This window comes from Salvelinus sp. IW2-2015, unplaced genomic scaffold (genome assembly GCF_002910315.2).
Source record: "Salvelinus sp. IW2-2015 unplaced genomic scaffold, ASM291031v2 Un_scaffold2233, whole genome shotgun sequence".
In the NCBI taxonomy this organism is placed as follows: Eukaryota; Metazoa; Chordata; class Actinopteri; order Salmoniformes; family Salmonidae; genus Salvelinus; species Salvelinus sp. IW2-2015.
Genome location: NW_019943563.1, coordinates 21,759 through 36,909, shown reverse-complemented (window position 1 = coordinate 36,909; position 15,151 = coordinate 21,759). Strand labels below are relative to the sequence as shown.

General features: G+C 38.8%; 1 protein-coding gene and 1 long non-coding RNA gene across 2 annotated transcripts; one reads left to right on the top strand and one right to left on the bottom strand.

Moving 5' to 3' along the window:
- Positions 1–2,258: 2,258 nt before the first annotated feature.
- LOC139025078 (uncharacterized) lies at positions 2,259–4,790 on the top strand. Its single transcript, XR_011476514.1, has 2 exons — positions 2,259–2,366; positions 4,305–4,790. It is a non-coding gene; the product is annotated as an uncharacterized lncRNA (long non-coding RNA).
- A 6,534-nt stretch (positions 4,791–11,324) lies between these two features.
- On the bottom strand, positions 11,325–13,505 carry LOC139025079 (zinc finger protein 22-like). The gene is made up of 3 exons (XM_070440111.1): positions 13,209–13,505; positions 11,723–12,195; positions 11,325–11,432 (listed from the first exon to the last, which is right to left on the bottom strand). Exons 1-3 carry the CDS (start codon positions 13,426–13,428, stop codon positions 11,325–11,327), a joined length of 801 nt encoding a protein of 266 aa, XP_070296212.1. The 5' UTR covers positions 13,429–13,505.
- Between the last annotated feature and the right edge of the window lie 1,646 nt (positions 13,506–15,151).

Sequence of the window (15,151 nt, the reverse complement as noted above, 5' to 3'; positions counted from 1 at the left end):
GGTTAGTTATGGGTCCTACAGTAGGTCTATGTTAGGTGAAGTTATGGGCCTATAGTAGTCTATGTTATTGTTAGGTGAAGTTATGGGTCTTACAGTAGGTCTATGTTAGGTGAAGTTATGGGTCCTACAGTAGGTCTATGTTATTGTTAGGTGAAGCTACAGTATGTCTGTAGTTATGTTGTTAGGTGAAGTTATGGGCCAATTAGTTAAACACTTAGTGTACAAACCCTCATTGTCAGGCTGATGGCAAAGCTAACCAAAGAGCATTTTACTGGTTGAAGTGTTTTAAGTATAAAGCAGTTGATTTGCGACAATAACACAAACATATTTTTTTATATATTTTTTTACATTTTATCCCATTTTCTCCCCCAATTTTCGTGGTATCCAATCGCTAGTAATTACTATCTTGTCTCATCGCTACAACTCCCGTACGGGCTCGGAGAGACGAAGGTCGAAAGCCATGCGTCCTCCGAAGCACAACCCAACCAAGCCGCACTGCTTCTTAACACAGCGCGCCTCCAACCCGGAACCAGCCGCACCAATGTGTCGGAGGAAACACCGTGTACCTGGCCCCCTTGGTTAGCGCGCACTGCGCCCGGCCCGCCACAGGAGTCGCTGGAGCGCGATGAGACAAGGATATCCCTACCGGCCAAACCCTCCCTAACCCGGACGACGCTATGCCAATTGTGCGTCGCCCCACGGACCTCCGGTCGCGGCCGGCTGCGACAGAGCCTGGGCGCGAACCCAGAGACTCTGGTGGCACAGCTAGCACTGCGATGCAGTGCTCTAGACCATAAACATATTAAGCAGGAGATTCAAGCGAGCATTACAATTATAATCCAAAGTAATGTGAAATGCACTCATAAGCAACCTATAAATGGAGGCTATATTTGCTGTCAGCCTATGAGAACTCCCCTGCGTTTCCCCCACGGTGGTGATTAGTCAATAGACACAGAGATTAATGTGAGTTTCCTTGAGTAGCACTCCTGATCTTGCGCTGTAATATTCAGAATACATTGTGAAAAACTACAATCTTCGCTCACCATTTTGCTCCAGGCAGATATACTACATCCATAACTAGTGGTTTCTTCATTAGCAGATATACTACATCCATAACTAGTGTTTCCTCATTAGCAGATATACTACATCCAAAACTATGGTTTCCTCATTACCAGATATACTACATCCATAACTAGTGTTTCCTCATTACCAGATATACTATATCCATAACTAGTGGTTTCCTCATTACCAGATATACTACATCCATAACTATGGTTTCCTCATTATCAGATATACTACATCCATAACTCTGGTTCCTCATGACCAGATATATACATCCATAACTGTGGTTTCCTCATTAGCAGATATACTACATCCATAACTAGTGGTTTCCTCATACCAGATATACTACATCCAAACTAGTGTTTCTCGTTTGTAGATATACTACATCCATAAACTAGTGTTTCCTCATTAGCAGATATACTACATCCATAACTAGTGGTTTCCTCATTACCAGATATACTACATCCATAACTAGTGTTTCCTCATTACCAGACTATACTATACATAACTAGTGTTTCCTCATTAGCATGGAGGAGTTCTGCAACCAAAATTGCGTGTGCATTGCAGCAATTTTAGCAAACACAGAAAGGGCCTATATTGGAGGCCAAAAGTCATCTGGCACACTGCTTCGGTCTTGACTGTCTTAAGACAGTCTTGTCAAATGATTTAACAGATGTCAATTGTTGTACAACTTCATGGGTACTCTCTGGTCATCCCTTTTTACCTCAAATAAACAGTGGATTTCTGCTGTTGTGCATTTAACCATCTGTCTGACTTTGTCATTAACACAGGAGAGAGACGTGACTATCGTGGATCCTCAGCAACATCATGATGCTGATGAGGCAGAGAAGAGTCTCTCCAGATCAGAACTTCTCAAGAAACACCAGCAGAGACCTACAGGGAAGAAATCTCACTGCTGCTCTGACTGTGGGAAGAATTCACCTCATCAGGCATTAAAATTAATCAGAGAACACAACACAGGAGAGAAATATTTTAGCTGTGTTCAATGTGGGAAGAGTTTTTACTAGATCTATATCTAACTATACACCAGAGAACACACACAGGAGAGAAACCGTATAGCTGTAATCAAGTGGAAGAGTTTTACTCGGCCATACAACCTGATAGGGCACCAGAGTGTGGGAAGAGATTCACCTCATCAGGCATTAAAATTCATCAGAGAACACACACAGGAGAAACCTCATAGCTGTGATCAATGTGGAAGAGATACACTGATAAAAGATCTCTAATAAACATCAGAAAATACATGGAGTTGTTTCATGATATCAATGAAATGATGTCACAATGTAGAATGTTTTAACATTGTAATAGGAGTATTTTAATGATGTCACATTGTAGAATGTTTTAACATTGTAGTAGGAGTATTTTAATGATGTCACAATGTATAAGCCTAAACGTTTGTCCCTGTTCTATTGATTTCATCATGATATGATATTAGCCTCAGGGGGAAAAATCCAGGCTCTGAAATGAAAGAGTACTATTTATTGATTTAACAAAAAGTGAGTAACAAAAAGAAGAGTTGTTACACTTACCAGTGCGTTACCATGGATCACAATTTATTTTGACTGCATGTTTTTACGTTTTGGAGATGAGTTTTGTTTTGGGCTGTTCCAAGGGGACGAGAGTTCTAGAAGCTAGTGTGTTTTAGGATTCTATAGAATGGTAAGAAAAAGGATTAATAAAAAATAATACTATTGTATATTATTATTTAGAAATTTTGTTTTTTCTTGTTTTTAATCGTTGACAGACAGAGACAACATGTTTATATTGGAGAAGGTGAGCATTGTAGAGATTAAATGTGAAATGAAGTTGTTTAACAACAACATAAACCTACTGTAGGACCCATAACTTCACCTAACAACAACATATACCGACAGAAAGGTGCCTATATTGGAGACCAAAAGTTGTCTGGCACGCTGATTAGGATTTCAACAACTTTAAAAACGTATTTCTAGCATACAATCGTCGATATTACTACTAATGTGAAAACAAGACAAAATATGACTATTGTTGTTCACTTGACTGTCTTAAGACCAATGTCAAATAATGAACATTCATTACAGAAGTCATTGTTTGTACAACATCATGGCTACGCTGTTGGCATCACCTTTTTACAGTGGATTTTTGCTGTTGTGGGCCTTAAACCATCTGTCTGACTTATTGTTCACACAGGAGAGAGACGTGACTATTGTGGATCCTCAACAACCTCATGATGCTGAAGAGGCAAAGCAGAGTCTCTCCACGTCAAAACACCTCAAGAAACATCAGCAGAGACCCACAGGGAAGAAATCGCATTGCTGCTCTGACTGTGGGAAAATATTCAACTCTTCAACAGACCTTAAAATACACCAGAGAACACACTCAGGAGAGAAGCCTTATAGCTGTGATCAATGTGGGAAGAGTTTTCCTACATCTAGTGTCGTGGAAAATCGGTTCAAATATAACGCTTACAAGAACTTGTGAAATCAAATAGGCTTTTAATACAGAGCATTGCCAGCCGGAATGGTCCGCGGAACACACACCGCTTTCCAGAGCCCCGGCTCCTGTATTTATCCACATATAGCATATGGGTCCAACCCATATGCAAATAACCATTATTCCCCTAATTCTCCTGCCACCATTATCTTTTAGTTCAGGCTTCCTGCTTGTTCACGCCCAATAATGCCCATATCTGCTTTCAGTTAGATTATAATGGTGGCAAGACCCTTGCTTGTCTTAAAAATAATATATGTCCATCTATCCTATAGGCCTATGTCTTGGCCCTGTATTTAGCTCAGTGTCTCAGTGTGTTCTCTGGTATGTGTGCCCTTATTAGGATCAGCAGACTATGTGTCTCCTCTATCATTAGTGTGTCCAGTTGTCCTAGGCGCCTATGTGTCGCCTTCTCTTCGTGTGGTCTGTTTTTAATGTTCAGCTGTCCTATACGTCTATGTTATCTATGTGTCTCATTTACTCCTACACTAGCCAGCTGACTTCCCACCAGAGAACACACACAGGAGAGAAACCTTATATCTGTGCTCAATGTGGGAATAGTTTTACTACATCAAGCAATCTGACTTCACACCAGAGAACACACACAGGAGAGAAACCTCATAGCTGTGATCAATGTGAAAAGAGATACTCTGATAAAAGATCTCTGATCAAACATCAGAAAATACATACATGAAGTTGTTTCATGATATCAATGAAATAATGTCACAATGCAGAATGTTTTAACATTGTAGTAGGAGTATTTTAATGATGTCACAATGTAGAATGTTTTAACATTGTAGTAGGAGTATTTTAATGATGTCACAATATAGAATGTTTTAACATTGTAGTAGGAGTATTTTAATGATGTCACAATGTAGAATGTTTTAACATTGTAGAAGGAGTATTTTAATGATGTTCTACCTTATCCTTTGCCCTGTTCAATTGATTGCAGCATGATATGGATATTAGCTTCAGGGGGAAATCCAGGCTCTGAATTGAAAGAGTATTATTTAACAAAAAGTGACTAACAAAATAAGAGCTGTGTTACACTTACTGCGTTGGTGACCCACTTTAATCAAAATGCAGCACTTCAAAATGTAGCTAGCTGTTTTCTACAAGTTGAAAAAGCTGCTTGTTTAAAAAAATACATGTAATATGATAATTGTTGCAGATGTTTGTGTATATACATAACATGAAAGCAGTATAATAAATTGGTCTATAATCAATTTTATTAACAATCTGACATCACTCCAGTATTTCTTTACAACATTCAAATGCTAATTGTCTTTATTCCACTACTGAAGAAGCATGACTCAAATCACCTCATATTTCAAACATTCAGCCCGACAAAGGATAAGTTTTATTATTCCATGCCTCACCCTTAAGTTAACTATTGCCAATAGATATTAACAAATTGTACATTTGGTTTTGATTTTCATATTTACAATTTATGTAACAGTTAGTAATCATAATTATTTATGCAACCAGCTGAACATTTTTGTGTACAATTATATTGACAATGTTGCCCTGCTTTTAGAATATCAGGATTCATTCTCAGATGTGCCAACCCAAATGCATGACATTGGGGACTGGGCCCGATCCAACAACATGTCTATCGAGTGAACCCTGAAAAGAGAGAGAGAAGTACGGTGGAAAGTTACTACGGATATTGCAGGAGTTGGTTGTTGATTGTCTCAAGGGTGTTCTAGGATTCTATTGAAAGAAAAAGGATTTAAAAAAGAATAATACTATGGTAAATTATTATTTAGAAATATGTGTTTTTTCTTGTTGTTTATTGTTGACAGCCAGTAGACACCATGTTTATATTGTAGAAGCATTGTAGTTGATTATGTGAAATGGAAGTTTTCTGTTGGGGGTGAGCAAACATGTCCAACAAAAATATAGGATGTATTTGTTGTCTAAAGGGGGAAGGTGTTACAGGCTTTGACTTGTCCATCTCGTTAGTGGGAATGTGTTTCACCTGAGCTGGTCCAGGTTCTATTTAAGAGTGTCTGGCCCAGTGCTCCAGTTGTCTTGATAGATGTGGAGAGTCAACACCTTTAGTTGCTCCACCTTTTTGGTTTGCTTCCTGTCTTTAAGTTTGGTGTGGGTTTTTCTTTTGCTTGCCTCTTCTTGGGCAGATTTTGTGGGTCTCATGGTGGGTGTCTTTTAGGTCCCAGTTGTTGTTACTAGTCAACTTTCAGTGGACACAGAGCAAAACTGCAACATTATGTTATAATACTTTTATTGGATCAAATGGTTGTTTTATGCAACAGAATAGAGGGTTCTTAGAGCTATTGTGTCTGTGTTCTACTGAGGATAGGCCTCTGGGAGAAAACATTGACAGGAGATTTACAATGTCTTTTGGGTGATAAAACCTAAAGAGACCGCATTCCAGAGCATGAGTTAATGTTTCTGTTCTATATGGTACCAGGGAGAGATGACCCCAGGGCCAGACCCTGGTCTCTACACAAAGAGTACTGTTTTTACATAAAGATAGATACTGCCTGCTGTGAATTATATTTCATACAAATCTTAACCTTGTGACCCGTTCTATACATCTGTTGTTGCATCAACGATCAAGTCAGCTGCTGCTGCTCCAATACAGTATGAGGTGAGACGGTGAACTGATGTTGAACCGGGCAGTCAACTGGTGCTGCTCCAATACAGTATGAGGTGAGACGGTGAACTGATGTTGAACCGGGCAGTCAGCTGCTGCTGCTCCAATACAGTATGAGGTTACACTGTGAACTGATGTTGAACCGGGCAGTCAGCTGCTGCTGCTCCAATACAGTATGAGGTTAGACGGTGAACTGACGTTGAACCGGGCAGTCAACTGCTGCTGCTCCAATACAGTATGAGGTGAGACGGTGAAACTGACGTTGAACCGGGCAGTCAGCTGCTGCTGCTCCAATACAGTATGAGGTGAGACGGTGAACTGATCGTTGAACCGGGCAGTCAGCTGCTGCTGCTCCAATCAGTATGAGGTGAGACGGTGAACTGATGTTGAACTGGGCAGTCAGCTGCTGCTGCTCAATACAGTATGAGGTGAGACGGTGAACTGACGTTGAATCATAGTTAAGTTTAATAAAAATGTATTAGTGAAACTGTTTAAAAAATAGTTATGAATATTAAATATATTATCGGTATTGTTTCATATAGAAACATTATGGAATATTGTACATCATATTAAATATTATTACGCTATTGTTATCATATAGAAACATTATGGAATATTGTACATCATATTAAATATATTACTCTTATGTTTATCATATAGAAACATCATGGAATATTGTACTCATATTAAATATATTACTCTATTGTATCATATAGAAACATTATGGAATATTGTACATCATTTAAATTAATTACTCTATTTGTTATCATATAGAAACATCATGGAATATTGTCATTATATTAAAATATATTACTGTATTGTTATCAATATAGAAATATCATGGAATATTGTACATCATATTAAATATATTACTCTATTGTTATCATATAGAAACATCATGGAATATGTGTACATCATATTAAAATATTACTCTATTGTTATCATTATAGAAACATTATGGATATTTGTACATCATATTAAATATATTACTCTATTGTTATCATATAGAAACATCATGGATATTGTACATTATATTAAATATATTACGGTATTGTTATCATATAGAAATATCATGGAATATTGTACATCATATTAATATATTACTCTATTGTTATCATATAGAAACATCATGGAATATGTACATTATATTAAATATATTACGGTATTGTTATCATATAGAAACATCATGGATATTGTACATCTATTAATATATTACGTATTAGTTATATATAGAAACATCATGGAATATTGTACATCATATTAAATATAATACGTATTGCTATCAATATAGAAACATCAATGGAATATTGTACATTCATATTAAATATATTACATGTATTGTTATCCATTAGAAACATCATGGAATATTGTACATCATATTAAATATATTACTCTATTGTTATCATATAGAAACATCATGGAATATTGTACAGCATATTAGCATCAACATACATTATTGTTTCATTCAATTTCGCATAATAAGGATATTTAATATTTAAAAGTACAGAAGTCAGAACCCATCACCTGCTATGTAAAAGAGACAGAAGAAGGCACAATGGTCAATGCTACCTGGGATCCTTGGGACATCCCTAAACTAAACCCTAACCTTAACCATTTAAATGTTAACTTCAACGGGCTACGGATGTCCCAAGGATGTATCTCTACCTGAAAATACATGATCTAAGTGATTGATAGTTGGTATTCAGCAGTCATAAAGCCTTATTTACTTTAATGAACTACTAAAATAGTGATTTTGTCAGACAGCATAGACAGCAGCTCTACACTTTATTGACTGACTGATCCATTCATCCTTCCATCCCTCCTCAGCCTTCCTCTCCTCTGAAGACCCAGTGAGGGTGGAGCTCAGTCAGAGAGCTGTTGAGGGACTGGTTAGGAAGAACACATCTACAACCAGAGAGGTGAGAGGTCACACATGGTTTAGATGGTAAATATTTATGTCCCCTTAGCGGTTCATCTCGTCAGCAAAAGGTAATATGTTCCATCATCTATGTTTATTTACATTAGTACAAATTGTCCACTGATATTGGTGTAATTTCTCACCCCTTTTGGCTGTATGAAAATTAATTTCCCATCAGGCACACACATTTGTTCTTTGATATTATGAAAGTAATTTGTGTCAAATGTACTTTTCCCCACTCATTCACCCCATCTCTTTACATTGCTTATTTATATTCAGTGGCCTGACAAAGGCCCGTACTGGTAGATCTGAACCTAATGCAGCTTGGAGTGATCAGATGACAGAAGTCACATTTAGGTGCCAGGTGTAACTGAGGCCATAGATGCTCCATAACCATTACTTTGAGTGTTTTATATAATATGACTAAATGTGTTTCTGTGTTGCAGGGGCAGTAAAGAAATGGAACAGCAAGGCCACAGAACATGACATAAGCAGAGCTGTGGGAGACCACCTCTAGCCCCTGGTAGAGCCGGGGGTGGTGTTTACCACTCCACCACACCTTCAGCAGGCTTGAAAAGTGGGATTGATCTGTTTAATCCAATTGTTTGTTTGTTTTCAGTAGTTGAATCCTTTGACGTATTGTTGATTTCAACAAATGAACTAGGTTGGTTGAAAAGTGATACAATGCACTATTTTGACATAGTGGAAAATATACTGAATTCATACTGTTTTTCATACTAAGATGGACCATCAATCTGTTGATTGGTCAGTCATTGGGTTAATTTGTTTTGCAATTTGTTCAAATCAAATCAATCTTTATTTACACAGCACATTTCAGACCTGGATTCAACACAATGGCTTCACAGGAAAAAATTATGAAAATAAACAGAATTATTTAGTACACAACATAAGAGGATAAAAAACAGACTAACAATCTGACGATCATTGCCGCGCGGCTAGAGGACATGCCAGCTTGATTTTAAGAATTAACCAGCTAGTCACTATAGACTACCGGTAGGTCGCGTACTACCCTCACTAGGCAATATACGGGTATACTATACTATATATCCATGCAAAGTCATAGTATATAATGATATACTATAACATAGTATTATCCACCCCATATATACTTCGCTGTGTGTACTCCATTGTCATTGGCGGTGGTACGTCCCCAGAAAGACAAACGCAGAAGAAATATTGGTTACAAAAATATTACAAAGAGTCACTGACAACACCCAACCTGAAGCAGGTTTTAGGAGGGGTTCTGAAAGACCTATCGGTCTCACTGAAGATTGACTAGTACTACAACAACTGGGACCTAAAGACCACCCACATGAGACCCACTAATCTGCCCAAGAAGAGGCAAACAAAAGAAAAACCCTACAACAAAACCGACAAAGGTGGCAGCAACTAACAAGGTGTTGACTCATCTCCACATCTATCAAGACAACTGGAGCACTGGCCAACACTCTTAAGAGACCTGGACCAGTCAGTGACACCTTCCACTAACACGTGGACAAGCCAGCACAGGTGTAACACATATGCGACTAACGACGGTGACACCATCATAGTGCGCCCTACGTGCTAACGACGCTAACGAGCTATACTGCTAAAGCAACCTCAAAACCAGTAAATGGAAAAACCCAGCCTTAACACCTTCCCGCTTAAGACACAAAATATTATCCTATATTTTGTGTTGGACAAGTTTGCCCACCCCCAACAGAAAACAACTTCCATTTCCCATAATCACTCACAATGCGCTCTACATATAAAACATCACGTGTCCTACTGGCTGTCCAAAAATCCAAAAAACAAAGAAAAAACACCATTTCCTAATAATCAATATCACAATCATATTATTTTTAAATCTCTTTTCTCTTCATATAAATCTAAAAACGCCACAGTTCTTCTAGAACTCTCGTCCCTTGGAACTGCGAGCCCCCAAAAAAACTGATCTCCAATACGGAAAAAACCTCGTAGTCCAAATAAAATCTATGATCCATGGGCAACGCCACTCGCGCGCGCGGGCTAAAACGACAAAACTGTGTTCTGAACTGCCCACCCTTGAGACAATCAGCAACCAACTCCTGCAATATCCGTGAGTAACTTCTCGCACCTTACTTCTTCTCTCTTCAGCAGTTCACTCGATAGGCATGTGTGTGATCGGGCCAGTCCCCATGTCATCGCATTTGGGTTAGCACATGCTCGAGCCAATTCAATCCTGATATTCTAAAAGCAGGGCCGCAACATTGTCAATATACTCTTGTAACCCAAATAATGGATTCAGTCGCCGCGTTGCGATAAAATACTATGAATTCTAATGTTACATAAATTGGATCAGAATAACAATGTCCAACCCCTGTTGTTATAATATGTATTCGAATAGATTCACTTCAAGTGTTGAGGTCAGTGGAATATATAAACATGTATCTTTTCGTCAGGGCTGAATGTTGAAATTGAGGCTGATTTGAGTCCATGCTTCTTCAGTAGTGGAACTACGAAGACAATTTAGGCATGTTGCTTTTGTCAGAATACGGCAGTGGTATGCAGATTGGTAATAAAGGCAATTTACTTCATAACCAATTTGGGGCGGGTAACTTGATTATCAGTGCTGCGTATATACCGAAACGTATCTGCAACATTATCATCTAGATTACATTACGTTTTTTAACAAGCAGCTTTTTCAAACTTTTAGAAAACAGCTAGCTACCATTTTGAACATACGTGATGCATTTTGATTAAAGTGGGTCACCAACGCAGTAAGTGTCACACAGCTCTTTTTTTTGTTAGTCTTTTTGTTAATAAATACTCCTTTCAATTCCAGAGCCCTGGATTTCCCTGAGGCTAATATCCATATCTTGCTGCAATCAATTTGAACAGGGCGAAAGCAGGATAAGGTCGAACAGCGCGGCAGAATAACATCATTAACACACTGCCCTTTTACAATGTTAACAACTCTTCTAGCATCTTGACACTCACTTGCACATACTCTTCTTAACAACTGTTAACAACACATTCCTACGTTCCGTGTACACTCACTTAAAACTACTCCTCACTACAATGTCTAAAAGAACATTTCTACATGCTATGCACCCATCGATTGAAAAATCACTCCTCTCTACAATGTTAAAACATTCCTACATCTGTGACATCAATTAAAATACTCCTACTAGCAGATATGTTAAACATTCTCAATGTGTGACATTATTTCTTGATATCATGAAACCAACTTTTCTATCTGTAGTGCATTTTCTGATTGTGTATCAGATCACTCTTGATGAGAGAGTACTCCGTCTTGTCCGCATTGATCACAGCTATGAGGTGTTTCTCCTGTGTGTTTCTCTGGTGTCGAATGCAGATGATTCATAGTTAAACTCATTCCACATGATCACAGCTTAGTCTTCTCTCTGTGTGTGTTCTCTGGTGTGCGATCAGCTGGCTAGATGTAGGAAAATCTTCTCACATTTACCTATAAGGTTTCTCCCTCTGGTGTTCTCTGGAGGTCTGTACATCGAGAGCAAAATGTGGTGATAAAAACTCTTCTCACAATGATTACAACTATGAGGTTCTTCCTGCTGTGTGTGTTCTCTGTGTCGAATCAGTCGGCTTGATGTAGTAAAACTCATGCCCACATCCTGATCACAGATATAAGGTTTCTCTCCTGTGTGTGTTCTCTGGTGTCGAATCAGACTGCTTGATGTAGTAAAACTCATCCCACATTGATCACAGATATAAGGTTTCTCTCCTGTGTGTGTTCTCTGGTGTGAAGTCAGCTGGCTAGATGTAGGAAAACTCATCCCACATTGATCACAGATATAAGGCTTCTCTCCTGTGTGTGTTCTCTGGTGTCGAATCAGACTGTTTGATGTAGTTAAACTCATCCCACATTGATCACAGCTATAAGGTTTCTCTCCTGTGTGTGTTCTCTGGTGTATTTTAAGTTCTGATGAAGATGTGCAACCTTTCCCACAGTCAGAGCAGCAATGAGATTTCTTCCCTGTGGTTCTCTGCTGGTGTTTCGACGTGGAGAGACTCTTCTCTGCCTCGTCAGCATCATGAGGTTGTTGGGGCTCCCCAGAGGATCCACGATAGTCACGTCTCTCTCCTGTGTGAACAACAAGTCAGACAGATGGTTTAAGGCCAACAACAGAAATCCACCGTAAAAGGTGATGTGTAGCCATGATGTTGTACAAACAATGACGTCTGTAATGAATGTTCATTATTTGACATTTGTCTTAAGAATGTCAAGTGAACAACAATAGTCATATAACATGTAAGGTAACTTATTTGAAAAGTCATTACTTTATTGCATTGCTCAACATTTAAAACAGTTCATTTGTATTCCCTCTCTCGTTGGACTTCGGCTGCATATTTTCCCCCATTTTCTTCAAATCTGAAAACGTTGAAGCCACGCCCATTTTCTTAAGAATTGCATTATGTGCCCTAAAGTACTGCGTGTTTACATCATATTTTGGCGAATTTAGTACGACATCCGGGAACTTTTGGCATACTAACTACATCATACTATGACCAATAAGCAGACTATATACTCAATTTACTTCACAAATAGTGCGGTTAGTATGAGTATTCTAACACAGCTCAGGACTCCGGGCAGCCATTTTGTTGCTGTTTAAAAACTAGGTTGCCCCTTTAAAAAAGCCACACAACAATCAATCAACCAATCTGCAGTTCAACCAATAACAAAGCTGTAATTCMACCACTGTTTTGGTAATAAGATGATGGATGGGGCTGGAGAAATGTAACTACTCTCAAATTCATAGACAGACTATGGATGAAAGGACTGACCATCCATGATATCAACATTAAAGTTTTAACCATGTTGATGCTATACAGTGTTGATTTACATTGTTTCTAAACATTGGAGTAAAAAAAGTTTATTTGGGGTTCTGATGGGGCAAACAGGTGAACTAAGCTCAGGAAGCATGTGTTATATTCTTCAAGAATCAATGGCTATAAAAATATATAATATATATATATAATTAAATACATAATTTAAGTCAAAATATGGATGTAGCAATTGCAGATTTCCGCTTTAACACCAAGCATCAGTTCAACTTCCAACCACAGAGTTTGTGCTTCTGTTAAGACAGTACTTACGTTCATAGTCAGTCTCCTCTTCTTTCACTGAAACTTCGTCATCCTCTTTCACTCTGAACGCGTCTTCTTCTTTCACGGTAACAGCCTCACCCTCTACTTGTTTTTGTGTTGTAACAGGCACCTCTTCCTCCTCTTTCGCGAGAGCTTCTTTCTCCATCCAGCAGACTCCCTCTTCTTCAGCAGGAACCGGGTTAAGTTTGAGACTGGAGCTATGAGGCATGTACTGAAGTCGCTAAGCGGTATAATTCAAAGGAGTGTCACTTTATCAGCAGCACGTGATCAATGACGTCTGAAGAATAATTTCGTTGAACACCTGATTGGTTTGGTATTGGGCTCGTTCGACATTGCAGCCGACAGTGCAGGTGGCTGCTGACTGACTAATTTACAAATCACCTTGCATCATAAATAACTACTCATTATTATGTATAAATCAGTCAGCCAGTCACCGTTTACCCACAACGCAGCATGGATTTGATGCTGTCGATCACGGCCAGTGGTTTAATATATGACATAATGGCTACGCTGCTACGGCGTGTGACTTCATCTATAAAATGTGGCTGTTCTAAATTCTGTGTCGCTCAAAGCCTTGTGTAATGAAACTATTTTTGACACAATTGGCTGGAAAGAGCCAATGCTTCGGGAAGCTTTATTTCCCCATCAGTACTTTTCAGCATGTTTTCTGTGAATTAGACTACGGGATTTTTGTAACTTTTTCCACCTTGGCTTACTGTTAGTTGGGCTCTAACTGGTCCCCGGTAGTTGGTTTCGCTGACCATAACCGTGCTGGTTGGCTAAATAGCTAACGTTAGCTGGCTGGCTAAGATAACTGCATATAGCTAATGTTAGCTGGTGGGCGTAGATAACTGCATATAGCTAACGTTAGCTGGCTGGCGTAGATAACTGCATATAGCTAACATTCTTTGATATTTGGTTAGATGGCGTTATGTATTTCCAAAACGTTGGTTTACTTTAATCACTCAAATCATGAGTTCAAACGATTGGTTTAATTTGAAGTTCTACATTTGAAGTTACTTCTGTTGTAGTTTACATCATAGGGAATTGACTGGTCCTCCATATTACATCACACCTGACTTAATCATTCTTCTGAATTCTGATTGTTCTATTTTTGGAGTCATTACATTTAACCAGTGAGGTTAACTTTGCATTGGGACTTTAAATTCTTTATATTTTATAAACATACAAAACATACACATACAAACAACATCATACAAACATTAACTACATCGCACCTGTCCAGACCCACTAGAACACATCTCCATTAACTACATCACACCTGCCCAGACCCACTAGAACACACCCCCATCTCCATTAACTACATCACACCTGCCCAGACCCACTAGAACACACCTCCATCTCCATTAACTACATCCACACCTGCCCAGACCCACTAGAACACACCTCCATCTCCATTAACTACATCACACCTGCCCAGACCCACTAGAAACACACCTCCATCTCCATTAACTACATCACACCTGCCCAGACCCACTAGAACGCACCTCCATCTCCATCTTCTCCAGCTCCTGCATCACTGTCTGCCACCATGACCCTCAAACTGCACCATTTTATTTCTCACCGTCGCCCAGCACTTTACATTTTTAGATAATAAAGCATTTGACCTTTCTATTGCGTTAACAATGGAGGATTGGTTGATTTCCAGTTTTGAAGTATAGTATTTAAGATGATTGAAGAGAACAGTATTGTCCAACCATCGGGTAACTTGTTTCATGTGCATCAAAGGTGAGGGTGAATTTCAGATGTTCACTGCTTGTATTGATGAAGGAGTGGAATCGATGAAGTTCCTCTGCTGTCCCCTGGAATAGAAGGAACACGTCATCAATGAAGACTTTTACAGAACCTGATGAGGTGCTAGAATGKATTGTTAGGGCTGACAATCACATTCTTCTCAAACAACCCCACAT